Source organism: Manacus candei, unplaced genomic scaffold (assembly GCF_025592945.1).
Source record: "Manacus candei isolate 608988 ecotype Guabito, Panama unplaced genomic scaffold, ASM2559294v1 h1tg000023l, whole genome shotgun sequence".
Taxonomy (NCBI): Eukaryota; Metazoa; Chordata; class Aves; order Passeriformes; family Pipridae; genus Manacus; species Manacus candei.
The window spans coordinates 10,688,404-10,711,071 of NW_026138071.1; the positions used below are offsets into that span (position 1 = coordinate 10,688,404).

Here is a 22,668-nt window from a genome sequence, read left to right on the forward strand (position 1 = left end):
GGCAATAAGAAAAGCAGAGGAAAAGGCAGAGCAATTAAAGTCTTAAATACTGGTGAGTTAATAAATATAAAACTTATTTAAAAAGAGAACTGTATACACATATTGGTACAATCTGATGCAGGTATGATGCTTTCCTCTGGAGAAAAACAAAAGCAGATATAATGCAACTACTTTAAAAGTATCTGTAAAGAGCACAGAAGAGGAAGCAAAAAGGTGAAGAAGTGGAAGAAAGGCTGAAGTAATCCAATCTGGTTATGTTCTGCATAACAACTGCCTTCTAATTCAAGTTTCTTTATACCACTTGTGTAAAGTACTGGCTATGCAACAAGGAGGTCTCAAAATGGCATACATTTCAGAGTCTTATGAATGTTAAAGTAGTCTTTTCGACAGGAGAGAGTAGAAAATGGTAAAAAAAGTACCCCTAATAACCTGGCTATGTGTGATTGGAAGTGATGCTTCAATCAGGTAGGGAGGCACGCCCTGCTATGTCCTCTTCTGCAAACAGCAAACTCCCATCCTAGAAGCCTAACACTTGGAGTGCCTTTATTCTTTTCTCCCTCTCTAAGTAACCAGTAGTCCACAAAAACCTGAACATATGGTGCTGCACTCTCTCATCCGTATCTGAATTCCACTCCAGACCCCCGAGGGGGGCCATCCTCCAAGCTGAGGATTCTACAGAGGATCAGAAATCTAACAAAGAGAAAACTCTATTTCAGAATCCATACTCATAACAAATTCAAAATCATGAAAAACATATTTAAAATCCCCATTTAATAATTTTTAGAAAAACAGTTACTGGTTCTGCTACCATTCTTTTTCTAAATGAATTCTAAAATTATTTTGGCTACATACCACCAGGTTTCCAATCACCATGACCATCATGAAGACTGTAATGCACATGGCTTGGCCAGCAACCTCCATGCAGTCCCACATTGTTTCTATCCACTCTCCACACAGCACTCGGAATACAATCAGGAAAGAGTGGAAAAAATCATGCATGTGCCAGCGTGGAAGTTCACAATTATCAGAGATCTTGCAGACACAATCTTTGTAGTGTTTCCCAAAGAGCTGCATCCCAACCACAGCGAAAATGAACACAATGATTGTCAGCACCAGGGTCAGATTGCCCAGAGCCCCCACTGAGTTGCCCATAATCTTAATCAGCATATTTAGAGTTGGCCAAGATTTTGCCAACTTGAAAACTCGCAACTGAAAAACAAAAATACAGAAGTATTATTTGCAGTAGTTAAAAAATTCTATAGAAACAGCAATATATTATAAACTAGCAATTCTCAGCAATAGCAAAAAGTAGAAACTTCAACATGATTCCAACAACTATAACTTACACAGAGCCAGGAGTTTCATAAAATACACATTTTTAAAACCTAATAAATTTTAGACTTTGCTTTTTTGTGGTTTACTTTGTTTTTGGTTTTTTTGGTAGTATATCTGTATTCTCTTACTCAAGAAAAAAATAGAACAGGGATTGTATTTGTTCAGACAGTGAATTCTAAACATGGCATAAATCTCAACCATTATGTGCAGAAATGAATTAAAAAAATAATAAAGCTCAACAGAATTCTACTGACAGAAAAAAAAGGATTCTGAAATCCTCAAAGAATGAGGTATTCCAAAAGAATATTGCCTCCAATAAATTAAAAAAAGATCAGACACACCCACTGTCCGGAAATAAAAGCAAAACACAATATGCAAGTCAAACATTTCAACTTATGAAGTAGAAAAAGTGTAATTCATATTCTTTCTTACCCATAACCCACTCAAAATAAAAATGCATTAAATATTTTTTGTTTTCAGATAAAAGAAAAATAGAAATGCAAAATGGAAACAGAACACAAGGAAAGCATGTCTCACACATCATTTCTCATTTTTAAAACAAAAATATTTTTCTAATAAAATAAAACTTTTTTTTTTCTAAGGGGAAAAGAAAAATCAATCTTTTTGAATTTTTTCAAAACCATGAATTTTATAATTTCTACATTTGAAAAGAACACCTCTAGCCTCTTTGCTATTTCCACATATGGAAGTTAACAAGACTAGAAGAGTTTTATTTATATCTCTCAATACACACTTAAAAAATTATACACTTCATTGAGCTTTACCCATCCATGTTAAAACAATTATAATAAAATTACAGCTTAAAACAGTATTTAGTTGCTTCTGAACCATAAAGTGGCTCACAGTATTTAATGACAGCAGAAATAATTTTGTAAAACATGCTTGCAGAGATATCCTGTGACACTTAGTAAAAAATACACATAATACTAAAAAGGGTCTTATTTTTATGAGTACAGTTGAAATACAAATATAATTCGTTCATTAATGCAGATATATTATTTACCAATCTGAATGATCGGAGAACAGATAATCCATCCACATTTGACAGAAAAAGCTCCACCAAACTAAGAGTAACTATAAAACTATCAAAAATATTCCAGCCAACTTGGAAATAATAAAAAGGATGCATGGCAATTATCTTGAGAACCATTTCTGCTGCAAAAATTCCAGTAAAAACCTGAAGAAAGAATGTTTATTGTTACTTTATAGATAAACATTAATAAGTTGAACCAGCAGATAAAGAACAACTTAAGTAAGAAGTAGCATCCCTCTTACAGCAGGATGTCAGTAAGGAAAATCATAACAAGCTGAAGCCCACAGAGAAGGTAAGTGGCAACATCAAAATGAGCTGTAGCATAAACCCATAATTTCAGTTAAACCTGGGACACGTTTAGTGACTACCAAGGAACAAACTGTTCCTAACAGGCCTCCGGTTTGCTCCTCATACCTGCTGTCCATCTAATTAAAGGAACTTTTCTCATCAAGATAATTAACAGTTGCTCTTGACAAATGGAAGCTGCTTTAACAAAGGAGTGTGGAAAAATGTGAATTGGTCACAAATTGGAGTGATGTGCTATTAATGAAGTCTACATAGGAACTCAGAGATAAGCACATAATCTCTTTCTATCTGCCAAAAAAAACATCAGTTGTGTGAAGGGTCATGTTTGAAGTAAAACTCCTTTCTGATTCTGAATGTCTCTGATGTCTTCTGAAGCAGCAGGCAAAAAACATCTCTGAAATAAATTCATTGTATTTACTGTAGATGTATGATCACCAGTATCTACAAAACTGCATAAATTACTATCTTTTACTAGAAAGATGAGCAAACTTTAAAAAATTCAGAAGCATTCTTTAAAAGGTCCAAAAAGCAAAAAAGCAACCACTGAAACTACATCAGCATTATAGTGACATTTTAGCTGACTGGGAGCACGCACAAATTCTTAGCACTAAGGAACAGTTATACTCACACAGCTCAAGTTACTGCATTACATGGGAAAGGAAAAAATGGGAGTCTTCTGGGTGAAACATGCAGCCACGATCACAAAACCTCACCAAACCCAACCTACAGACTCTGTCTACTGGGGAACAAAACCCAATGGTATCAAGATACTCTTACAAGTCATATATTCTTTGCCTTGCAATTGTTATGGACCAATCAAATAAACATTCTTCATGAAAATACAACATCAATACACAAAAATAGCAGTGAAAAATAATAATCCAAAATAGCATTCAACTTTTCTTCTGTTATCAATGGTGCCTATAGTTAAAAAAATCTAATTTGGCTCCTACTTTATTTTTGTGATACTAAACAAAAACAAGCCATATTTCTTTCAGTTTTGTGTCATTCAAACTCTGGTTGTTGAAAAGTGTATTTGAAGAAATTTTAATACAGAAATCAAACTTACATACAACATATCTCAAATGGTATAATTAAACCCTTAACATTTATTTTATGAGACGATAAAATTAATAAAAGCAATTCTATTTCAAAGAGAAACCAAGTTCCAATTGTATCAAATTACACAGATTGAAGGACTTACCTGATTTCCTATTTTAAGTACATTCTCAAAATCTTCAGTCATTGGATAATGTTCCATGGCCATAAATAGTGTGTTTAAAACTATGCAAACAGTGATAGCCAGATCAACAAGTGGATCCATTACAATAAATGCCACTACACTCTTTACTTTTAACCAGAGCTCACAACAATCCCAAATTAAGAAAGTGTTAGCAAACTTGCACCAGCAAGGTGGACATTTTTGTCTGGATCCTTCAAGTTCTGGGGAAAAAAAGAAACTTATAGTGAGGAAGTTTTGGAGAAAGTGAAGATAATTTTTAGCTTTTTCAAGTTTTAATCTTTATACCTGAAACCACCAAGGATGTTCATAGGAACCTCCTCAGATTTCCAGGAATTTAACCTATTGTTTTCTGGTTGAAAAGGTTTTAGAAGATTAAAAGAAAAACCTTAAGAGTTTTGAGCTAATAATTGAAATACTTGTTTATTTTTAATATTATATAATCTTGTTTCAACAAAACCCCAAAACATCAAAAAATCCCTATACTTACGTTTAGGGATTTTTTTTTTCAGTTATACTTTCAACTTCACAGTCCTCTCAAACATCTAATTATTTATTTTCAGGAAAATAATGAGCCTAATTTCATCCTAAATAGGTTTTTGGAAATTATTCACGCTTTTTTCAAGATTTTCACTAGTAATCATTCCAGATAATCCTACTAAAAATTTCCTTCTCCTTATTAACTAAGGCCTGGCCTTTAATTTTCTGTAATATTTTTACAGTACAGATAGAGGAAAAGTTATCAGAAGGTTTCTTCAAATAACTGCATTGCTAAACATTAATAAATAGTATAAAACATATACACATTATCTATTTTAATTACAGTGTGTTTTTTGCTTTAGCCTGCTTATCAGATTCTTCTCCTTCCTTTTTCATTACATACACGCATTTTTTTTCTACTTTTCAATTTATTTTTTGTCTTCTGTATTTGCACTGTGATATAATACCTTCAAGCAAGTCTATGTCAAGAAAGTTCACGTATCTGCAGTTATAACACACCTTCCATTGTATTTGTGATAATGTCAGCTATACTCATGGCCCTTTGCCTTACATTGGGATCCTCCAGCAATTCCACTGGTATTTGATATGAACTTGTACGCCTGGTTTTTATTTCTCTTTCTGTAGCAGTGCTCTATTTAAAAAAAAAAAAAAAAAAAAAAAAAAGAAGAGGGTGTAAATTAAATTCAACTTAGAAATACCATGGGTTTTTCAAACTGCTATTTTCATGCTGTACTTCTAAATGCTGTTAATACTTACAAAGCACTAAAAAAAATTGGATATTTAGTTTCAATATTACCACTGCATTATAGTTAAATACTATTAATTCCACACTGGATACAAACAAATTTTGGAGGGGGTCACAGCCAAGGAAACAAAGCAAGACTGCTGCAGCACTGGAGTCGAAAAACTCCCATTTGCTAATTACACATTTTCTCTACCAATATTTCACTTTAGTTCATTCACAAGATACTTACAGCAATCTACTAATGGTAGGAAGCTTTCTGCCGCAACAATTATTCCATAAATTGGTTTTAATAGATGAGAATTGATCTTTGTACCCATTCAAAACTTATTTAAATTATATTTTCTACACTGAATAGCTACGAGTTCTGATTTATTCTATGAATTTCAACTGAAGAAACAAGTAAGTCTGACAAAAATGAACACTTGTTTTACAATATTTTATTAAAAAAAATGAAAGCTGTGTTGTAGTTTTATTATTGAAGAAGTTTTTAATGCATGAGAATGGGTAGATTTTTTTTTCAGTAAATTAAATAAATGCATGAAAATGAAATTATAATAAACAACAAGAAGATTAGAACAGTAAAGCATCTGGCTGATAACTATAAGAAACCTGACTGATGTACTTCCAAGGTCGTGTGATCCATAGAGGAATTTCTATTTCAATAAAATAAGGTTTCTACGAAAAAGCATGTGGATGTCTGTGGTCCACTCCTAAAGCAAACTGAGGGAAAAGGAAAAACTGAGCATAGGGATAAATGGATGAATTTTCATGTTGTGTTGTTGGTTTCTTTTTTTTTTTCAATGATACCCTGATCCTAGGCAGTGAGAAACTCAGATAATCTCTCAGACCCAGGACAAAAAAACCGCTTTCAGAGCTTCTAAACAGAAGCTTTCAGAGCTTCTAAATGTAATGATGTTACATTTGCACAATATCAAATATATATTGTATATATATTTGCTGCAGAACCAGTAGATTACTGACAGAGAATTAGGAAATACTTTTAAAGGGAGCCCAAAACCATAAAGAAAGAAAAAAAAATTGAAACAATAATTTATGGAAAATTTCAGGAAGCTGAGCACCCTATTCTGAGTTCTAAAACAGATTTAGCAACGGAAGATTACTAATTGGATTCACTATGCATGCATATCCTTGCTTTGCATGTATATAAAAAACATACTATTTTGTTCTCTTTCATTTTCATGCTTCAGCCACTCACTTTTGATTGAATCACCGCAAAACCATTTCATTACAGCAAGATCTGCAAAAGCATTCACAACTTCTCATCAATTTTCAAAGCAATTAATCACATTAAAACATTGTCTGGTGCAATAAAGAAAGGCCATGAAACCCGGAGTAATTTAAAACTGTCTTACATTGCCATCAGTTGACGGTTTATCTATTATCACCTCTGGCAGAAGTTGTCCAGTAGGCGACAATAGACCTGGTGGTCCATCCACTAAGGAAACCACTCCATTGCAGTCCACAGCACTCTGCATCTTCCCATTCACTGGAAGTGCTGTCAGCCTTCTTGATGATTTACTGGCCTGACTGATGTTACTGCTGCGCCGTTCACCGTGTCTGCACGGCAAAAAGAGAGAACCTCTTCTGCTCGAATTATCCTCAAATGTGCTGTGCTCATCATCAGCAAACTCATTTTCAGATCCTCTCTCCCTTCCGTATTCTCTAAAACTGAAAAGGCTTGTTTTGCTACTACGCCTGGGAGAAAACAGGGAGCCACGAACACTCAGCAAAGACTGCAAAGGAAACATAAAAAACTGACCATCCAAAGATTTCAAATATACAAAATGCATGTCTATGTATTAAAAAATAATAATTTATATTTCCCAGGAATCTGTCAGTGTTATCTTTAATACAGTGCCTCAGGCAGTTCTCAGAGATACATTAGAGATGAAAGTCATCTGAATGGGTACATTTACAGTGTACCTAAAACAATTACTGGAGAGAAAAAATGTATAAGGATGAAAATGTAGTTTCATCTGTTTTAAAGAGAAAAATAGAAATTCTAATGATACATATAGATCATGCATTAAGTTAAAAGATATCAATACCCTTAGTCTTCTACATTCATACATTATACTTTAATTTTCCTTTTACAAATTAAGAAGATATTTCTATTTTAGATAAACTAGGAAAATGCAAGGCTTCTGTGCATGTTATGACCCACTAGGTCCTAAAGATCTGGATATCATGGTTATGCCACAAATTTCAAAAATGACAACTACACTATTCACAGTACCTGGTGAGGTGATGTAAATGGCTTCCCATAGGTAAGTCTGTTCCCATCAAAAGAAAAACGGAAACCTTTACTTTTGATACTTCCATCTGATTCAGATTTTGGAAGTTTTATGTCATCCTCTTCTCCAGACAGCTCTCTCTGCTTTCTCTTCTTCCTTCTATTTCTCCTTTCTTTGGCACTTTTTGAGCTAAGTTTGGATGCTTCTGAAGAAGTATCTGAGGGTCCAGCAATCCCACTTTCACCGCTGTATTCAGTCATCTCTGTTACAGTTGCTGCTATTGCCTGCCACAGCAGTTATTTAATGAGATGCTTTACAAATCACATCATTTTTAAAAGAAAAATACAGCCCTTGTTCCTAAGATTAATAGCCCTCGTTCCTAAGATTTATATCAAATGAAATTCTGTAACATGAATGGAGTTCTACTTTGCATCCATATCTTGGAGACAGACCACATTGTCTACAGCCACAAAGTTCATTTGAAAATATTTGAAAATCAATAAAAGTATTAGTTAGAGTGAATGCAATGGCAAAAAAAAAAAAAAAAGCTAAACAGATTCATACTTCAGTCGTACTAATTTAGCAAACTAATTCTAACTTTTATTGTAAGTAACCACTTCCTTAATCTGCTCTTAGGAAAAAAACTTTGAGGTACTGCTTCCAGTCTTTGATTCACTGCTAGTAACAAAAGTAGCAAAATTTAGTCAGAAATTTATGGACAAAAACACTGTACACTCTAATAAAAGTTTGACAAGTATTGAAAATATTTCTAAGCTGAGAATTTGGAAAATCATCATGACAAGTTACTAGATAATACCCCGAGATAAGAAATATTTATTTTAAAACTGTTATTCTGATTTGGAGAGTACTTTTTATTCTCAGTTCAGAAATTCATTAATGCTTTAGACATTATAACTTTAAAAAGCAATAGAGCCATAGAAAAAACAGTCTAAAGTACTTGTGAGGTATGTTGAAGAATGGGGTTTTTTTAATATGTGAATTTAATTACTGCTTTTAACAAATAGCACACAAAGAAATACACTAAAGCCCAAACTCTTGTTAGAAAATACCTGAGCTGCTTCTTGCTGCTTCCTCAGCTGTTCAAGCATCAGTTGGAAGTCTGCCTCCCTCTGCTCTGCTTCAAAGATAGTTGCTTGATTTTGTTCTTCATAGGCCATGGCAACCACAGCCAAAATCAAGTTAATCAAATAGAAGGAACCCAGAAAAATCACCACAACAAAAAATACCATGTACGATGTGCCAGCAGCTCGTAGCGTCTATAGGAGGAGAGGAGAAATGATCCATCTGGTGAAGACATGTATCAATTCTGCAGTTCATAAGCATTAATGAATTTGAAAAGTGAAAACTAATACTGAGTTGTTTTTCTTCTGTAGAAAGATCATACAAGCTTTCTGAATTACAAAGTAATCAAAACAAAGGGACCATTCATGTACGTGGAAAACATGTTTTAGGACCATGCTTTTCTGAGACAAACCTCTTTCAATACCTAATAATCTTGAAAAGGATATGGGATCAGAGTTATTAATGTAAACCACATAGCACAGGTTGCATGCTTAGAATGTTTACCATATATTAGCATGCTTTCCATTTGAAATAACCAAAATAATTAAAAATGTTACAGTTGTTTAGATAATTAGAAAATAATATTTATTATAATTAACACATTTGCACACACCATATAATGAAAAGCTATGGTAAGAAAATTAATTTATATCAAGACATGCATTCTTAGTTACTAGAAATAGGATTAAAAGAACAGAATTAAGATTCAGATTTTGCTGTAACATTTTTACAAGTTCAACTCAACATTGACACTTTTGAAAATATCTTATCATGCAGCACAAAATCTAATATACACTGTAAAAATTAAATCAAGGATCAAAAAAACCCTCATGGGCCTCTACGGAAATCATGAGACTCTCTAACAAGTGTCCATGTCTGCTCAATTCTGCAACTGAATTTGCTTCCTTTATTAATTTTCAATTGTTAACAACAACAGTGGTGTGCAATATCAACAAGAATGGCCTTTCCATGATTGATTTGGGGTCAATAAGACACTAATCACAATTTTTACTATACACTCACCAACTGATAAAGATTTTCCCAGCCGTCCTGTGTCATCAGTCGAAACAGTGACAAGAAAGCCCAACTGAATGTATCAAAGCTAGTATATCCATAGTTGGGGTTTTTACCAGCTTTCACACAGATATACTCTTCTGGACATTTACTAGGAGGCAAAAAAAAAGAAGAAAAAGAGGTAAAGCAATCCATATACAAATATATAACTTTTTTTTTTTAATTGTTATGCCTTGAGCTTCTAAGGAAGTTTCATCTGTGAAGGGTGCTGCTATTTATGGCTTACAACATTTCAAAAATTAGTGAGGAAATTAAGAGTGTTCTTTAAAGAAAAATCCAGGAAGAACAAACAAGTAAATGAAAATATTTCTTCTTACACCCTTTCATTATAGACAAAATAAAACTTATTCCCAACAGTTTGGTATTAGTTCTACAGATACCTCTTCAATTAAAACAACATATTTACTTTACACAGAGATCTGAAGAAGCAGATACTACCATGCAGAAAAAGGAAAGCATATGAATTTTATGCTGAACTTTGTCTGTCAGTGAGGTTGGCATACTAGATTTCTGAGTTTCTGCACATTTGTGAATTAGTAAGCCTAATTAACGAATTCTACCAATTCCTCAGCAGCAAATAACCCACATAGGGTTACTTGTACATATCGGTTTCGAGAGTAGGTGATCCAATCTTGATATCAACTGTAGGCACACTGTTTAAATTATGATTCCATTCTTGAAAGACAGAAAAGGTTCTTGCCTCCAAAACCTCTACAGAAAAACATTATAAAGATTTCTTTTCACATATGTGTGTGTATATTTGATGTGTACTTATAGACACATAAAATTATCTCATAGTTACATACATAAACTAAATGTTTACCAAAATAGCTTAAGTATATATGTTTTAAAGCCATAACCAACTGAAAGCAAGAGATGGACTGATATACCATTAGCAAATAGAATTATGTGATTTTGTTACAGAGAACTGTCACAAAGAGAAAGCAAGACAATGTCATGCATGCAGTTCCCAGACAGAAGAAACCTGAAGGTGTCATCCCCAAATCTGGTCATAAGTCTCAGTGCCCCATGCCTATTTCAGAGTTGAGAAGTTGCATAAAACCTATGAATAAGTAGTATGTTCTTAAGCAATTGATAACACAATATCTAAGTTTAGATTGATATTTTTTACATGTTTAGACATGTAGTATGGAATTTTCAGTGTACCTTACCCTGCATCTGTGTTATTGCCACAAAGCAAAAAATCCTTTGCTCCTTCTAGGCGATAGAAATGACCTAAAGAAAAAATAGGAAGAGATATGTTTACAAATGGAAGGAGTTGTTTTTTGGGGTTTTTTTTAAGGATGAACCTGTGTTCAAATCATCATGTTTCGAATGTTCATAATCTCCCATCTATGGTTTCCCAATAATGGCACAATCCCAGAATCATAGAATGGCTTGGTTTGAAAGGTACCTTAAAGATCATCTGAGGTTCCAAACCCCCCTGCCATGTGCAGAGATGCCATTTACTAGATCAGGGCCCCATGCAACCTAGCCTTGAACACTTGCAGAGATGGGACATCCACAACCTCTCTGGGTAACAAAACAAAAATACCGTGGAAAAATAAAATCTTAGAACAATGATTAAACAGTATAAATTCCATTTTCTCTTCTTGAGTCACTGCACACTGGATATCTTTCCAAAATATGATTTCCAATAAACGAGAGAAAGAAAACACAAAACTTAAAACTTCTCTTATTCAGCAGGTAGATTGTAATCAGAAAATTAAAGCCTATCTCATTTGAAATGGAAATATTTCTAATGGTTGGTTGAGAGTTTTGAAGTCAGAGCAACATTAACTAGCACATCCTGTGACTAAAATATGAAGGCAGCATTTAAAAAGAAGATGGATGTTCCAATGACAATAACAGCTGCTGTACTATAAACAACTTTACAAAATTTTCCTTCTAATTATGAGGTGGTAGCCTTCAGAAATAAATGAATATATTTTGTTGTTAACGATTAACAATTGCGCTGTCCTCAAATAAAATTTAAAAAAAAAAAAGAAAAAAAAAAGAGATAAAAAATACAGAAAAAAAGATGATAGTAAATCAAGGAAGAAGTTCATAGGAGTGAGGGTAGGCCCCATTCAGAGGGACCCAGGCAGACTGGAGGAACAGGCTGACTGGAGACACATAAAAATCAGCAAAGATAAATGCAGCTGTGTACCTGGGAAGGAAGAGTCCCTGCAGTGACATGGGCTGGGAACTGACAAGCTGATGAGCAACTCTGCACAAAGTGCCCTGAGACTTTTGTTGGACAGAGAGCAAGGTGAGGCTGAGCCAGCAGTGTGCCCTGGCAGCCAGGAGGGTCAACAGCCTCCAGGGCTGCAGGAACAGAAGCCCAGCTTGCAGAGCGAGGGAAGTGACTGTCCCCCTTGGCTCTGCACTCATTAGACTTCTCCAAGAGAACTGTTTCCAGGTTTGGCCCCACAGTGCAAGCAGACATTGATAAAATGGAGCAAGTACAGCAGAGGGTCACCCAGGTCATGAGGGGGCTGGAGTGTTCACCATGTGAGGAGAGATCAAGGAACCTGATTGTGTTCAGCCTGGCAAAGGGAAGGCTCTGGGGGGAGTTGGTAGAAAGCATCCAGTAACTACAAGGAAGTTATCAAGGGGACAGAGACAAGTTCTGGTGCTTAGCAGAAGAATGACAGACACTGGGCATAATCTAAAACAAGAGAGGTTCTGACTGGACATAATGAGAAACTTTTCACCATAAGGATAGCCAAGCATTGAATGTGGAAAAGACACAGAAATCTGGAAAAAAACCTCTATTCTCAACTAAATCAATGTGTTGTCATCCTCAGTTGATGTCATCAATGTACCTTTTAAGCTGACAAGGGCTTTGGTTTTCACGAGGTAAAAAATTATTGTAGTATTTAAATAGTCAGAAACAGCCCAAGGGATAAAAAATATAAGAACAGAGGAGGATTCTAAACTGAACGTTTAAATCAAATACAGTGATGCCAAAACCCTACCATCAAAGAACAGTACTTATATAAATGTTAGAAAAATTATAATCCTATTACTTCCCTAATAGCTTTAGAGCTGGCTAAAACTCTAAATGTTCAGATAATGACCTAAATGCCATGTGCCGATTCTTTGGCATGGGGATCCAAGATCTGTGCTGTAGTTTCAAAAAACGAATTTGGCCTTGTTTCTTAATGAATGAAAATGCACACATGTTAAAAAAAAGTGACAAGAGGATATCACCCTCGGTCACAGTTGACCAGAATATAATAGCTGAAAAAAATATTGGAAGGACCCATAATTGAGCCCAGTGAAACTATATTGCAATGCCACTGTATAGAGTGTATAGTATTAAGAATAGTTATATGAGAAAGGAAGAATAAAAACACAACAAGATCTAACAGCCTTGCCTGCATCAGCACTCTGTAGAGACTCACAACAGTCAACAGATGCAGCACAGGAAGCAACTGACATTGTTACTGTGCAACTGGTCAAATGCTGGAACAGGCTGCCCAGAGAAACTGTGGAATCTCACTCCTTAGAGATACTAAAAACTTGACCTGACAAGGCACTGAGCAGTCCGCTCTAACTGGACCTGCAGCTGAGCAGCAATTGGTTTGTACTGTGGAGATCCTGTCTAGCCTACATGATTCTGTGATTCTAAAACCAAACTAACCCTATAAATACATTTCTAAGTGCAGCTAATGGAAAGAACAATCATGTCAGCATGAGTTTAAGGTGTAATACATACAAACCCTAAGTCTTTGTCATCCTATTTAAATGCTTTTTTATCTTTAGTCTGTAGTATGAAACAGTTAACTTGTGTTTGTGTGTGTTTTTACACAAAAATTTTAGAAAGTCACAACATTATTTCTTACTTTCTTCCTTAATGTATGCTTCCCAGTCAAATTCTGTACCATTAAAGTATGGAACTACGTATTTTTTAAAAGCTGTTGAATTTTCTGGTGGCCAGAACAAGCATTTATTCTTCAAATTGCCCATGAACAGCTGCAATCCTATTAGTGCAAATACACTCAGGCAAAACACAGTCAGGATCATAACATCCGAGAGCTTCTTCACAGACTGAATTAATGCTCCAACAATAGTCTTCAAGCCTGCAAACAGAGGCAGATTTTTATTTTAATACTAAATATTTACCTAAGCTAAAATGCAATGCAAACACTACTAATTATCATGCATAGCTTCACAAAAAAATAGTCTTTTTTTCACAAAAATATTTTCAAAAGGAAGAGATACCAATAAGTTTTCATCATTCCTGAAAGATTAATTTGAAAATAATGTATAGAGGAGGATGAATGGTACACATTCCAAACCACCCGCTCTTGAAATGAAGAACTTTTAATTTATGCTCTCAATACATGTAAATTACACCTAAAGAAAATAGTTCATTTTCTTTGCTTTTTGATGCCTCTTGCTCCAAACCTTTTCCAGTGTTCCATTCCAATATACAATACATTAGTTCTCTAACATCAAACCAAAAGAGAGCACAACTGTATTTCAGTAGTAATTTTAATGTCTGCATCCTAATGCACCCTATTCCACTGGAGATGGAGTTTGGTGAAGATAGGCATCATAAGCTAATAAATATATCATGCAATTTCCATGCTACTTTTTATTATCTCATTCCTCTAGGATTCAAGTTTTACAACACACTAAAATTTTCAATCTTTCATAAATAGTAACACTCAAATTAGTTAGAGAAATATATAAGGAATTCATTTTGATCCTTAATGTGTGAAAGTTTGACATCATGAAATGGAAATATATACAGGCTATGTAAAGGAGTTTCCCATGCAACAATGTATTAAACTCTGAGGTTGAGTGTTTTAGAGAATTAGAAAAGGGAATGAAGTTAATACTAAAACCTGGATGTTTCTGTTAAAAACATGAGTTCAGCTTCTGTGGAGTTTCAGTCAGCCTCAGTGTTTAACCTCTTTCTCACCTGGAATGACTGATATTGTTTTCAAAGTTCGGAGAACTCTGAATGTTCTCAATGCTGAGACATTGCCCAGGTCCACAAGCTCTGTCACATATCTGTAGTGAGGCATTCCACACACAAACACAATGACAGCACACACAAAGTTAAACAGAGGTGACACAAGAGCGCGTACTATTTTACACAGTTACTTCTTACCTGGAATTACAGAAATAGTTTTCAAAGCTCTCAATACTCTGAAAGTTCGAAGAGCTGAAAGATTGCCTAGGTTTACAAATTCTGTTATATACCTGTAGGATTAAATCACAGTCATTCAGAATTAGGCAGAGTGTATACTACTTACCTGGACCTGTAATTCACATTTTCTCTTTTTTTTTTGAAGGAGCAAGTTTAAATGAAAAAATTGCTTTCATATTTTCCTGTTTCAATTAAGTTTTCCCTAAAAAACGCACCCTTCAGCTTTTCCAGTAAATGCAAATTTAAAATGAAATGTATATCCCTGATTTTATTTCTTAAATACTAATTAAAATTGATTGTTCACCAGTAACTTCTCTTTTGTACTGTGGGATAGCCCACTAATTCTGTTATGTGCTACATTAATGTGAAATATTAAAGTGGAAAAAACTGAAACACAATTCAACTACAATTAATTTCAAATGAGCTAACATAAGCCAAACAAATTATTACAGACTCAAAAAAATACTTACGCAAAGGAAATGACAATAAAATCAAGCCAGTTCCAGGGGTCACGAAGGCAAGTAAAATCATTTATACAGAAGCCCATTGCAAGGACTTTTACTAGAAATTCAAAAGTATAAATTCCAGTGAAAGTGTACCTGTAAGAAACATTCAAGCAAAAGTTAGACTGTTGTGTTGTTCAGTGATACATCACAGGAAAATAACTCAAAACCAGTCATTAGTACATGCACTGTAATAGCAGTTACAAACTCATACATATTTTTGCAGTTCCTAGCATGTAAGTTTTTGAAATTTCATCACTAATAATCATAGAATCATAGAATCAGCTAGGTTGGAAAGGACCTCCAAAATCATCAAGGCCAACCCTTGGTCCTACCGCTGTGGTTGCTAGACCATGGCACTGAGTGCCACATCCAATCTCATCTTAAAAACCTCCAGGGACGGAGAATCCACCACTTCCCTGGTGGATTCTGGGCAGCTCATTCCAATGCCTGATTACCCTCTCTGTAAAGAATTTCTTCCTAATATCTAACCTAAACCTCCCCTGGCACAGCTTAAACCAGGTCCTCTTGTCTTGTCTGGGAGAAGAGACCAACCCCCACCTGGTTACAACCTCCTTTACAGCAGTTGTAGAGAGTGATGAGGTCTCCCCTGAGCCTCCTCTTCTCCAGGCTGAACAGCCCCAGCTCCCTCAGCCTCTCCTCACAGGACTTGTGCTCGAGTCCCTTCACCAGCCTTGCTGCTCTTTTCTGGACCTGCTCCAGCACCTCAATATCCATCCTGAACTGAGGGGCCCAGAACTGGACACAGTACTCCAGGTTTACTCCAGATGTGGTAATAATAATCATGACTAACATGAAAAAAAATATTTTTGTTCAAATAAAAATTTCAGCATGGTTGCCATGTCAGAAATAAAATCCATGGGTAAGTGAAACCTAATATTTACTAAAGGTACTCAATGGCTGAGCAGATAGACTTGAGAATATCAAACAATTATCCCCAGTAGAGGTATTTTCTTTATAGAGGGTGTCCTATTTTTAAAATTTCATTGTACAAAATGAAGGTGTTTCAAAAGGGCTACAGAAAGTATCTTCTGTACTGAAAAGCAGTAGTTTCAGCTTCAATGGTTATTTTCTTTTTCTCTTTTTTTTTTTTAATGATAAAGGAACAGCCCAAGAATGCATAAGAACATTATTTGTACAAATATTCTGATGAAAAGTATTTATCAGTGTTTTGTTCAGAGAAAGAGATTAACAATGTCACAGCTTCTTTCCTTCACAGAGCTTGCAAAACTGCTGCTTTGAGTTGCAGTTAGGACCAAACCCTAAGTAAGAAAAAGATATTACACAGAAGGGTAAGTAAAACTACATGGTCTAGCTCTTAATTTGCTTGTCATTTTTAAACTACTTTAAAAATTATTAGCCAATTTAAGTATACTTACTCTACAATCTTCATCCATTCTGGAAGTTTAGCCCATGTCATACATACACAGTTTGCCATAATAGTGAGCATAATGAGCATGTTGAACCATGTTGACTGTAGTTAAGGAACATACTCCTTTTAAAAGCTGAATTTGCATAACATAAAATATGAGGAATTGACAGGCCATAGAATATTGATACAAATCATATATATTGGCTATACAGTTATCACAGAATCATTTAGATTGGAAAAGACCTCTGAGACCATCAAGTCCAACCTTTGACTGATCACTTGTCAACTAGACCATGGCATAAAGTGCCACATCCAGTCATTTCTTGAGAACCCCAAAGATTGTGACTCCACCACTTCTCTGGGCAGCCCATTCCAATGCTTGACAAGCCCTTCCATGAAGCAATTCCTCCTGAGTCCAATCTGAACCTCCCCCGGCACACCTTGAGGTTATATCCTATCACCCTGTCACTAGCTGCCTGGGAGAAGAGGCCAACCTCTACCGGGCTACAACCTCCTTTCAGGCAACTGTAGAGAAATATAAAGATTCCCCTGAGCCTCCTTTTCTCCAGGTTAAACCCCCCCAGCTCCATCAGCTGCTTCTCACAGGGCATGTGCTGCTCCTGACCCTTCACCAGCTTCACTGTCCTTCTCTGGGACCTCACTGTCTTTCTTCTACTGAGGGGTCCAGAACTGAACACAGCACTCAAGGTGTGGCCTCACCAGTGCCAAGTACAGGGGAACAATCACTGCCCTGGTCCTGTTGGCCACACTCTTTCTGATACAAGCCAGGATGCCTTTGGCCTTCTTGGCCACCTGGGCACAGGCTGGCTCATGTTCAGGTGGCAGCTGATCAGCACCTGCAGGTCCTTTTCCACTGAGCCACTTTCCAAGCACTCTTGCCCAGCCTATGTCACTGCATGGGAGTATTGTGGCCAAAGTGTAGGACCTGGCACTTGTTTATGTTGAATCTCATGCTGTTAGTCTTGGTCCATCTTGAGCCTTTTCAGATCCCTCTGCAGAGGTTCCATATCCTTCACCAGATCAACATTCACACCCGGCTTGGTGCCATCTGTGAATTTACTGAGGGTACACTCAATCCTTCATGGAGATCATCAATAAAGATATTAAACAAGGCTGGGCTCAGTACTGCACCTTGGGGAACCTCACTAGTGACTTCCTCGGAATTTAATCAGCAGCTTATAGTGACTAATCTTAGCTCTGATTGATTTTGAGAGGAAAGAGTTAAAGGTAGGAACACGTTTAAACACTAAACTAAAAACACCAGTGCTAATAATAGTAAAATTAATCAGTAATAATTTTTAATAAACCACTGCAAAAAGGATATGAATGAACCAAAATCTTAATAGCTATTCTTCTAATAATATTGAAAGGAGATAAAAGGTACAAGGCAGGTGTGGCACTGAACCTGTGGATTTTCTTCCCTTTATTCAATACTATAAATGTCTTTAAAAAAATAGACAAAAAGGGTGTTGGGGAAGTGGGATAGGAAATAGGAAATTAAGGATACATATTAGCAATCTTACCTTTATAGAGGCTGTACTTACACAGATCTAAGTAGCTGCCATATTTGTTTTCAGTAGAATTATACAAGCAAATATCAGATTCTAAATTTTCACATGAACCATGAAAACTCATGCATTCTTTATTTCTGTGCTCTTAAACAAAATCTGCATTTCAGCATTTTCTAGGATTAGGTAATTACATTAAAAATATAATTAAAAATATGTCACTTTTAACATTTAGATTTAATGCAGCTCTATTACTTGTACTTCAGATTAAAGCTGGCAATGCAAATCAAAGGCCCTAACTAACCATTTTTGGACACTCATGAGCAAATATTTAACCGTTTCAACATGTTAAAACTGCCTCTGAGTTGAGACAGCCTTCATTTTTTAAAGGCTTTATTGCCTCTATTGCCTGTGCATTTGTCACTAGCACCATCCATGTAAACATTTTTGATTTTAACTAGGAGACACAATGAAAATGTCATCTAATGAAATCTTAATTCTTATGATTTTAACGTCTTATTATTATTCCCCCCAAAAGGCTAATATCTGGAAACAAGAAGGTTATAACACTGAATCTTTCTGTATTCCAGTGATATGTTATTGTAAAAGAAACAGGTCATTTGTCAGAAGTATTCATAAAGTTGAGAGAACAAAAACTAAAATAACTAAAAAAAATAATCTACAACTGATTATTGATCTTCTACATTCTGTACGAGAAAAAACCCACTGCTTTAACTAAATTGCTTCTTCCAGAGATAATACAGCTCTTTGGTCAATTTCTTACTTCTGAGATACTAATTTGTTGATTATCCAGTACTTCATTTCAAGAAACTGCTCTATGTTTTTCATTCAAAAAGCATTTTATTGATTTACACAATAAAATAACCACTTCCTGCTTACTTTGTCCTGTCTTTTTAATGTAAACTCAATTTAGTTTTCTTTCTGGACATTTTACTTCACATGCCTACATAAAAGTATGTTTTCTTCATCTGTACTTGCCAAAGTAATCACTTCGCTCTTTTCTTTTGTTATAGTTGTATCTACAGAAGAAACTGAGTAATTATACATAAATTTATATATATAAAATTTATATATAAAATATACTTATAATATATATAAATTTAGAGTTTATATATACTCTATATATTTTTATATATTTTTATATATATATAAATATAAAAGATATATATATTTTATATTTTAATATATATATAGGTTTATATTAGGTCTATAACATAGACCCAATATTAAAATATTTCCTTTTTTTTTACTTTTGTAAAACAAATATTTTTTATGATATTTCGAGAATTCTTTGACAGTGATTGTTTTGGCATATGACTGAATGAGCACTTTGTCCAAGGACTACTGCCATGAACTAGATCTCAGGTGCTACATTTCCTAAAAAACCCAGAGAGTAGCCAGACAGAGGGGAAATTTTCAAATGCTTCAGCTTTCAATCAGATCTGAGGAGATTACAGGATATTTAATGCAGAATCCATTAAGTAAAATACAGTAATATTAGACATTAAAATAAAACTCTTAAAAAAAAAACCCAACCAAAAAACAACTTAAGCAAGTTGAAGTCAGCTGTCTTTACAGTGTAATTAAAACAATTAACATGATGTCACCTCAATAAGGGCTTCTGACCACCTCCCCACCAGAGCACTTAACCCTATATAGTTCAACAGGAGTGTTCTAATTACACTCTCAATATAAAATACTTACTTTTTTATTGATGTAATATGGGTCCAGGTCCTCCAGGGGCTCAGACACCATTCCTGAAGGAATATCACCATAAATAAATGGTAGTATCTTTCCTGCCTCCAAGTCATTGCTTGGCTTTGGGTGATTTTCTTCATGACCACCATCATCTTTAGGCTCATCTTTGTCACAATGAGATATTTCATCAGCAATACGTTTTTCAATAGCTGCAAGAGATTCTTTGGTGAAATAGAAGAAGCTTTCAGGTCCTGGCGGTACCAGCATTGCCCGTGCCATCTTTTCATTCTGCAAATTTTAAATGCTTTTAGGCTCTTGTGCAAGAAGATCCTGGGAAAACAGGAAAAAACAAACAAACAGAAACTAGAGAGCACCACCACCAAGATCCCCACACAAAAGTTTTTGGCATAGTCATCATCTGCCCCTTTTCTACTTAAAAAGCACTGTAGCAAGAAGTATTTCAATTAATTGTCAGATACCTAACAGAAAATTAGCTACCAGTAACAACATGGCAAAGAGATAGAAGTTATGATGTAACAAAAAAAAATAGGGGGGGGGGAAAGTTAAGATTTGCTTATAGTTTGTTAGAGCTCAGGTTAATATCTCACAACAAGAAAAACGAAAAACATTCTCACTTTCCCTAGCCTAACATCGTTACCTTATTGTGAAAATGTAAGAAATATAATAGCACAGCTAAGTACTGCAGTGAGTGGTTAAAACTTCTAAGACATGGATTTATACATTGTTGGTACAGTACTTTAAAAAAGCTTGTCACATATACTACAAAAGTAGAAAGAAAAACCATGATATTTCTATTACTCTCAATTTCTCATGGCAACATTACTCCATCTAGTGGCTTATACTACTTGCTAGACTAATGTTCATATTATACTATTAGACAGGTATTACATAAAGGCATTCTTTATTTAAAGCCATGTGCACAAGCAGAAAGCAACTGGGCTGAAGTTTTGTCTTTCTCTTTTAGGGCTTCTAATTTCTATCCACCTGATTTTTAATTTTATCTTTGATGGTGCTACCTCCATAATTAAGGAAGTTATGATGGATGAAGGGGTTTAGATTTATACAGAAAGCACATCATACTCTACTCAAAATTGCAGTACTCTCTTTGAGGCCAAAGATATTTTCAAAATACTTAAAAATAATAAATTCATTAAATTACAACAAACCCTGACTGATGACTTCTTTCTAGGTTTACACTTCCTACAGTGAGAGTACAGTTAATACCCAAGGGTAAGTATCTTCAGAATAAACCAGTTTTATGAACAGAGACAAAACAGATCCGATCCCACTTGCTGACTGTCATTAAGGTGCAGCCTTTGTCAACACAACAATGTGGTGAGTAGACTTTGGTTGGTTGCTCTCCACTCCCACTCCACAAAAGACAGTGGAGTGGGGGAGAATGTAGTGAAAAAAATATGAAGACAGGGAGATCATTTACAAATTACTGTCATGGGTAAAACAGACTCACTTGGAGAAAAATAATTTATTGCCAGTTAAAACAGAATGGAATGATGAAAAATAAAGATAAATCCTAAAAGAACTTTACCTCTTTGTTCCAGGCTCAACTTCAATGCTCCATTCTCAACTCCTACCTCCTCCCTGCCCAAGTGGCACAGGGAAGATGGGGAATGGGGGCTGGGGTCAGACCCATCCGTTCCTCTTTGCTACTCCTTCCTCCCCATGTTTTTCCCTTGCTCCAGCATGTGTCCCTCACATTGGTTGTAGAGCTTCAGGATAAGATTGCTGCAATGTGGGCTCTACATGTGCCTTCCCATCAAGGAATATCCACTTGCTCCAATGCTGCATCCTGCACAGGCTGCAGTGTGGATATCTGCTCTGGCACTGTCCTCTGTGGGCTGTGGGGAAATACCTGCTTTGATGTGGCCTGTCCCTCAGTCTTCCAGGGAATTTCTGCTCCAAGACCTGCAGCCCTCCTCCCGCTCCTGCTCCCCTGACCTTGGTGTTAGGGCTGTTTCTCACGCTTTTCTCCTTACACTGACCTGTGGCATTTTGCTCTTTTTTGGATGTGTTTTCCCCGAGGTGTTTACGATAAGATTTGTTTTTTCTTTATTGAATGATGCAAACAACACTTAATATATATGCAGCTATAACATAAATAGTCTACACACAGTTATTATCTAAAATGGTTAGATGTTTGCACAAAGTCTTTTAGAGTCTGAAGAGGCAAGAGAGCAAGATCTAACAGCCATTAGACCAGCTTCTATATTGTAAGCAAACAGAACAAGAGCTGTACACGTGTTGCTGCCCTGTTACAGTTATGTTGCCCTTTATAGGCTAAATACCAAACAGGTCTTTTAGCACATCTACACACCACTGACCAGTCCACCATGCCTACGAACAAGTAGGGCACATTTGGCAGTCTAAGAAATACTTAGGCAATTTTGTGTTTCAATTACTATCTTCAAAAACAATACAGACAGAAATAAATATGTCAACAAAAAACACCACCACCACCAACAACAGAAAAACCCTCTCAGAGAATTCAACTATATACCAAAACATTTGGTTGGTCTTTTGGAGGATGTTCTTGTCACTTGGATAAAGGCTCTATAAAACTTTAGGAATAGTTTTCTAGTCAACATTTGGCATGTAGACTCAGAAGGTGAGGAATATGATGCCTGCAGAAACTACTTGTTATCAAACATGTATTTGAAAATGTCACTAACTGTTACGTCTGTCTATGTATTTAGGCTAAATTTACTCTTTAGAGGTCTATAATGCG

At 35.5% G+C, this 22,668-nt stretch overlaps 1 protein-coding gene across 4 annotated transcripts in view; it reads right to left on the bottom strand.

The window, feature by feature from the left end:
• Positions 1–20,253, bottom strand: part of LOC127471015 (sodium channel protein type 1 subunit alpha) — a 165,377-nt gene extending 145,124 nt beyond the window's left edge. Inside the window, exons 1-15 of one of the 4 annotated variants that reach the window (XM_051787333.1) lie at positions 19,911–20,253; positions 18,002–18,120; positions 16,664–16,753; positions 15,231–15,359; positions 14,722–14,813; positions 13,445–13,681; positions 10,766–10,829; positions 9,543–9,684; positions 8,507–8,713; positions 7,439–7,720; positions 6,588–6,935; positions 4,935–5,067; positions 3,900–4,138; positions 2,360–2,533; positions 853–1,209 (exon numbers count right to left, since the gene is read on the bottom strand). In XM_051787333.1, the coding sequence (XP_051643293.1) occupies positions 853–1,209; positions 2,360–2,533; positions 3,900–4,138; positions 4,935–5,067; positions 6,588–6,935; positions 7,439–7,720; positions 8,507–8,713; positions 9,543–9,684; positions 10,766–10,829; positions 13,445–13,681; positions 14,722–14,813; positions 15,231–15,359; positions 16,664–16,753; positions 18,002–18,120; positions 19,911–20,183 (2,886 nt within the window). In that variant the 5' untranslated portion in view covers positions 20,184–20,253. Of the gene's footprint in view, positions 1–852; positions 1,210–2,359; positions 2,534–3,899; positions 4,139–4,934; positions 5,068–6,554; positions 6,936–7,438; positions 7,721–8,506; positions 8,714–9,542; positions 9,685–10,765; positions 10,830–13,444; positions 13,682–14,529; positions 14,551–14,721; positions 14,814–15,230; positions 15,360–16,663; positions 16,754–18,001; positions 18,121–19,910 lie in introns of those variants that run through there. The other 3 variants (XM_051787331.1, XM_051787329.1, XM_051787330.1) reach the window with 3 other exon arrangements.
• Between the last annotated feature and the right edge of the window lie 2,415 nt (positions 20,254–22,668).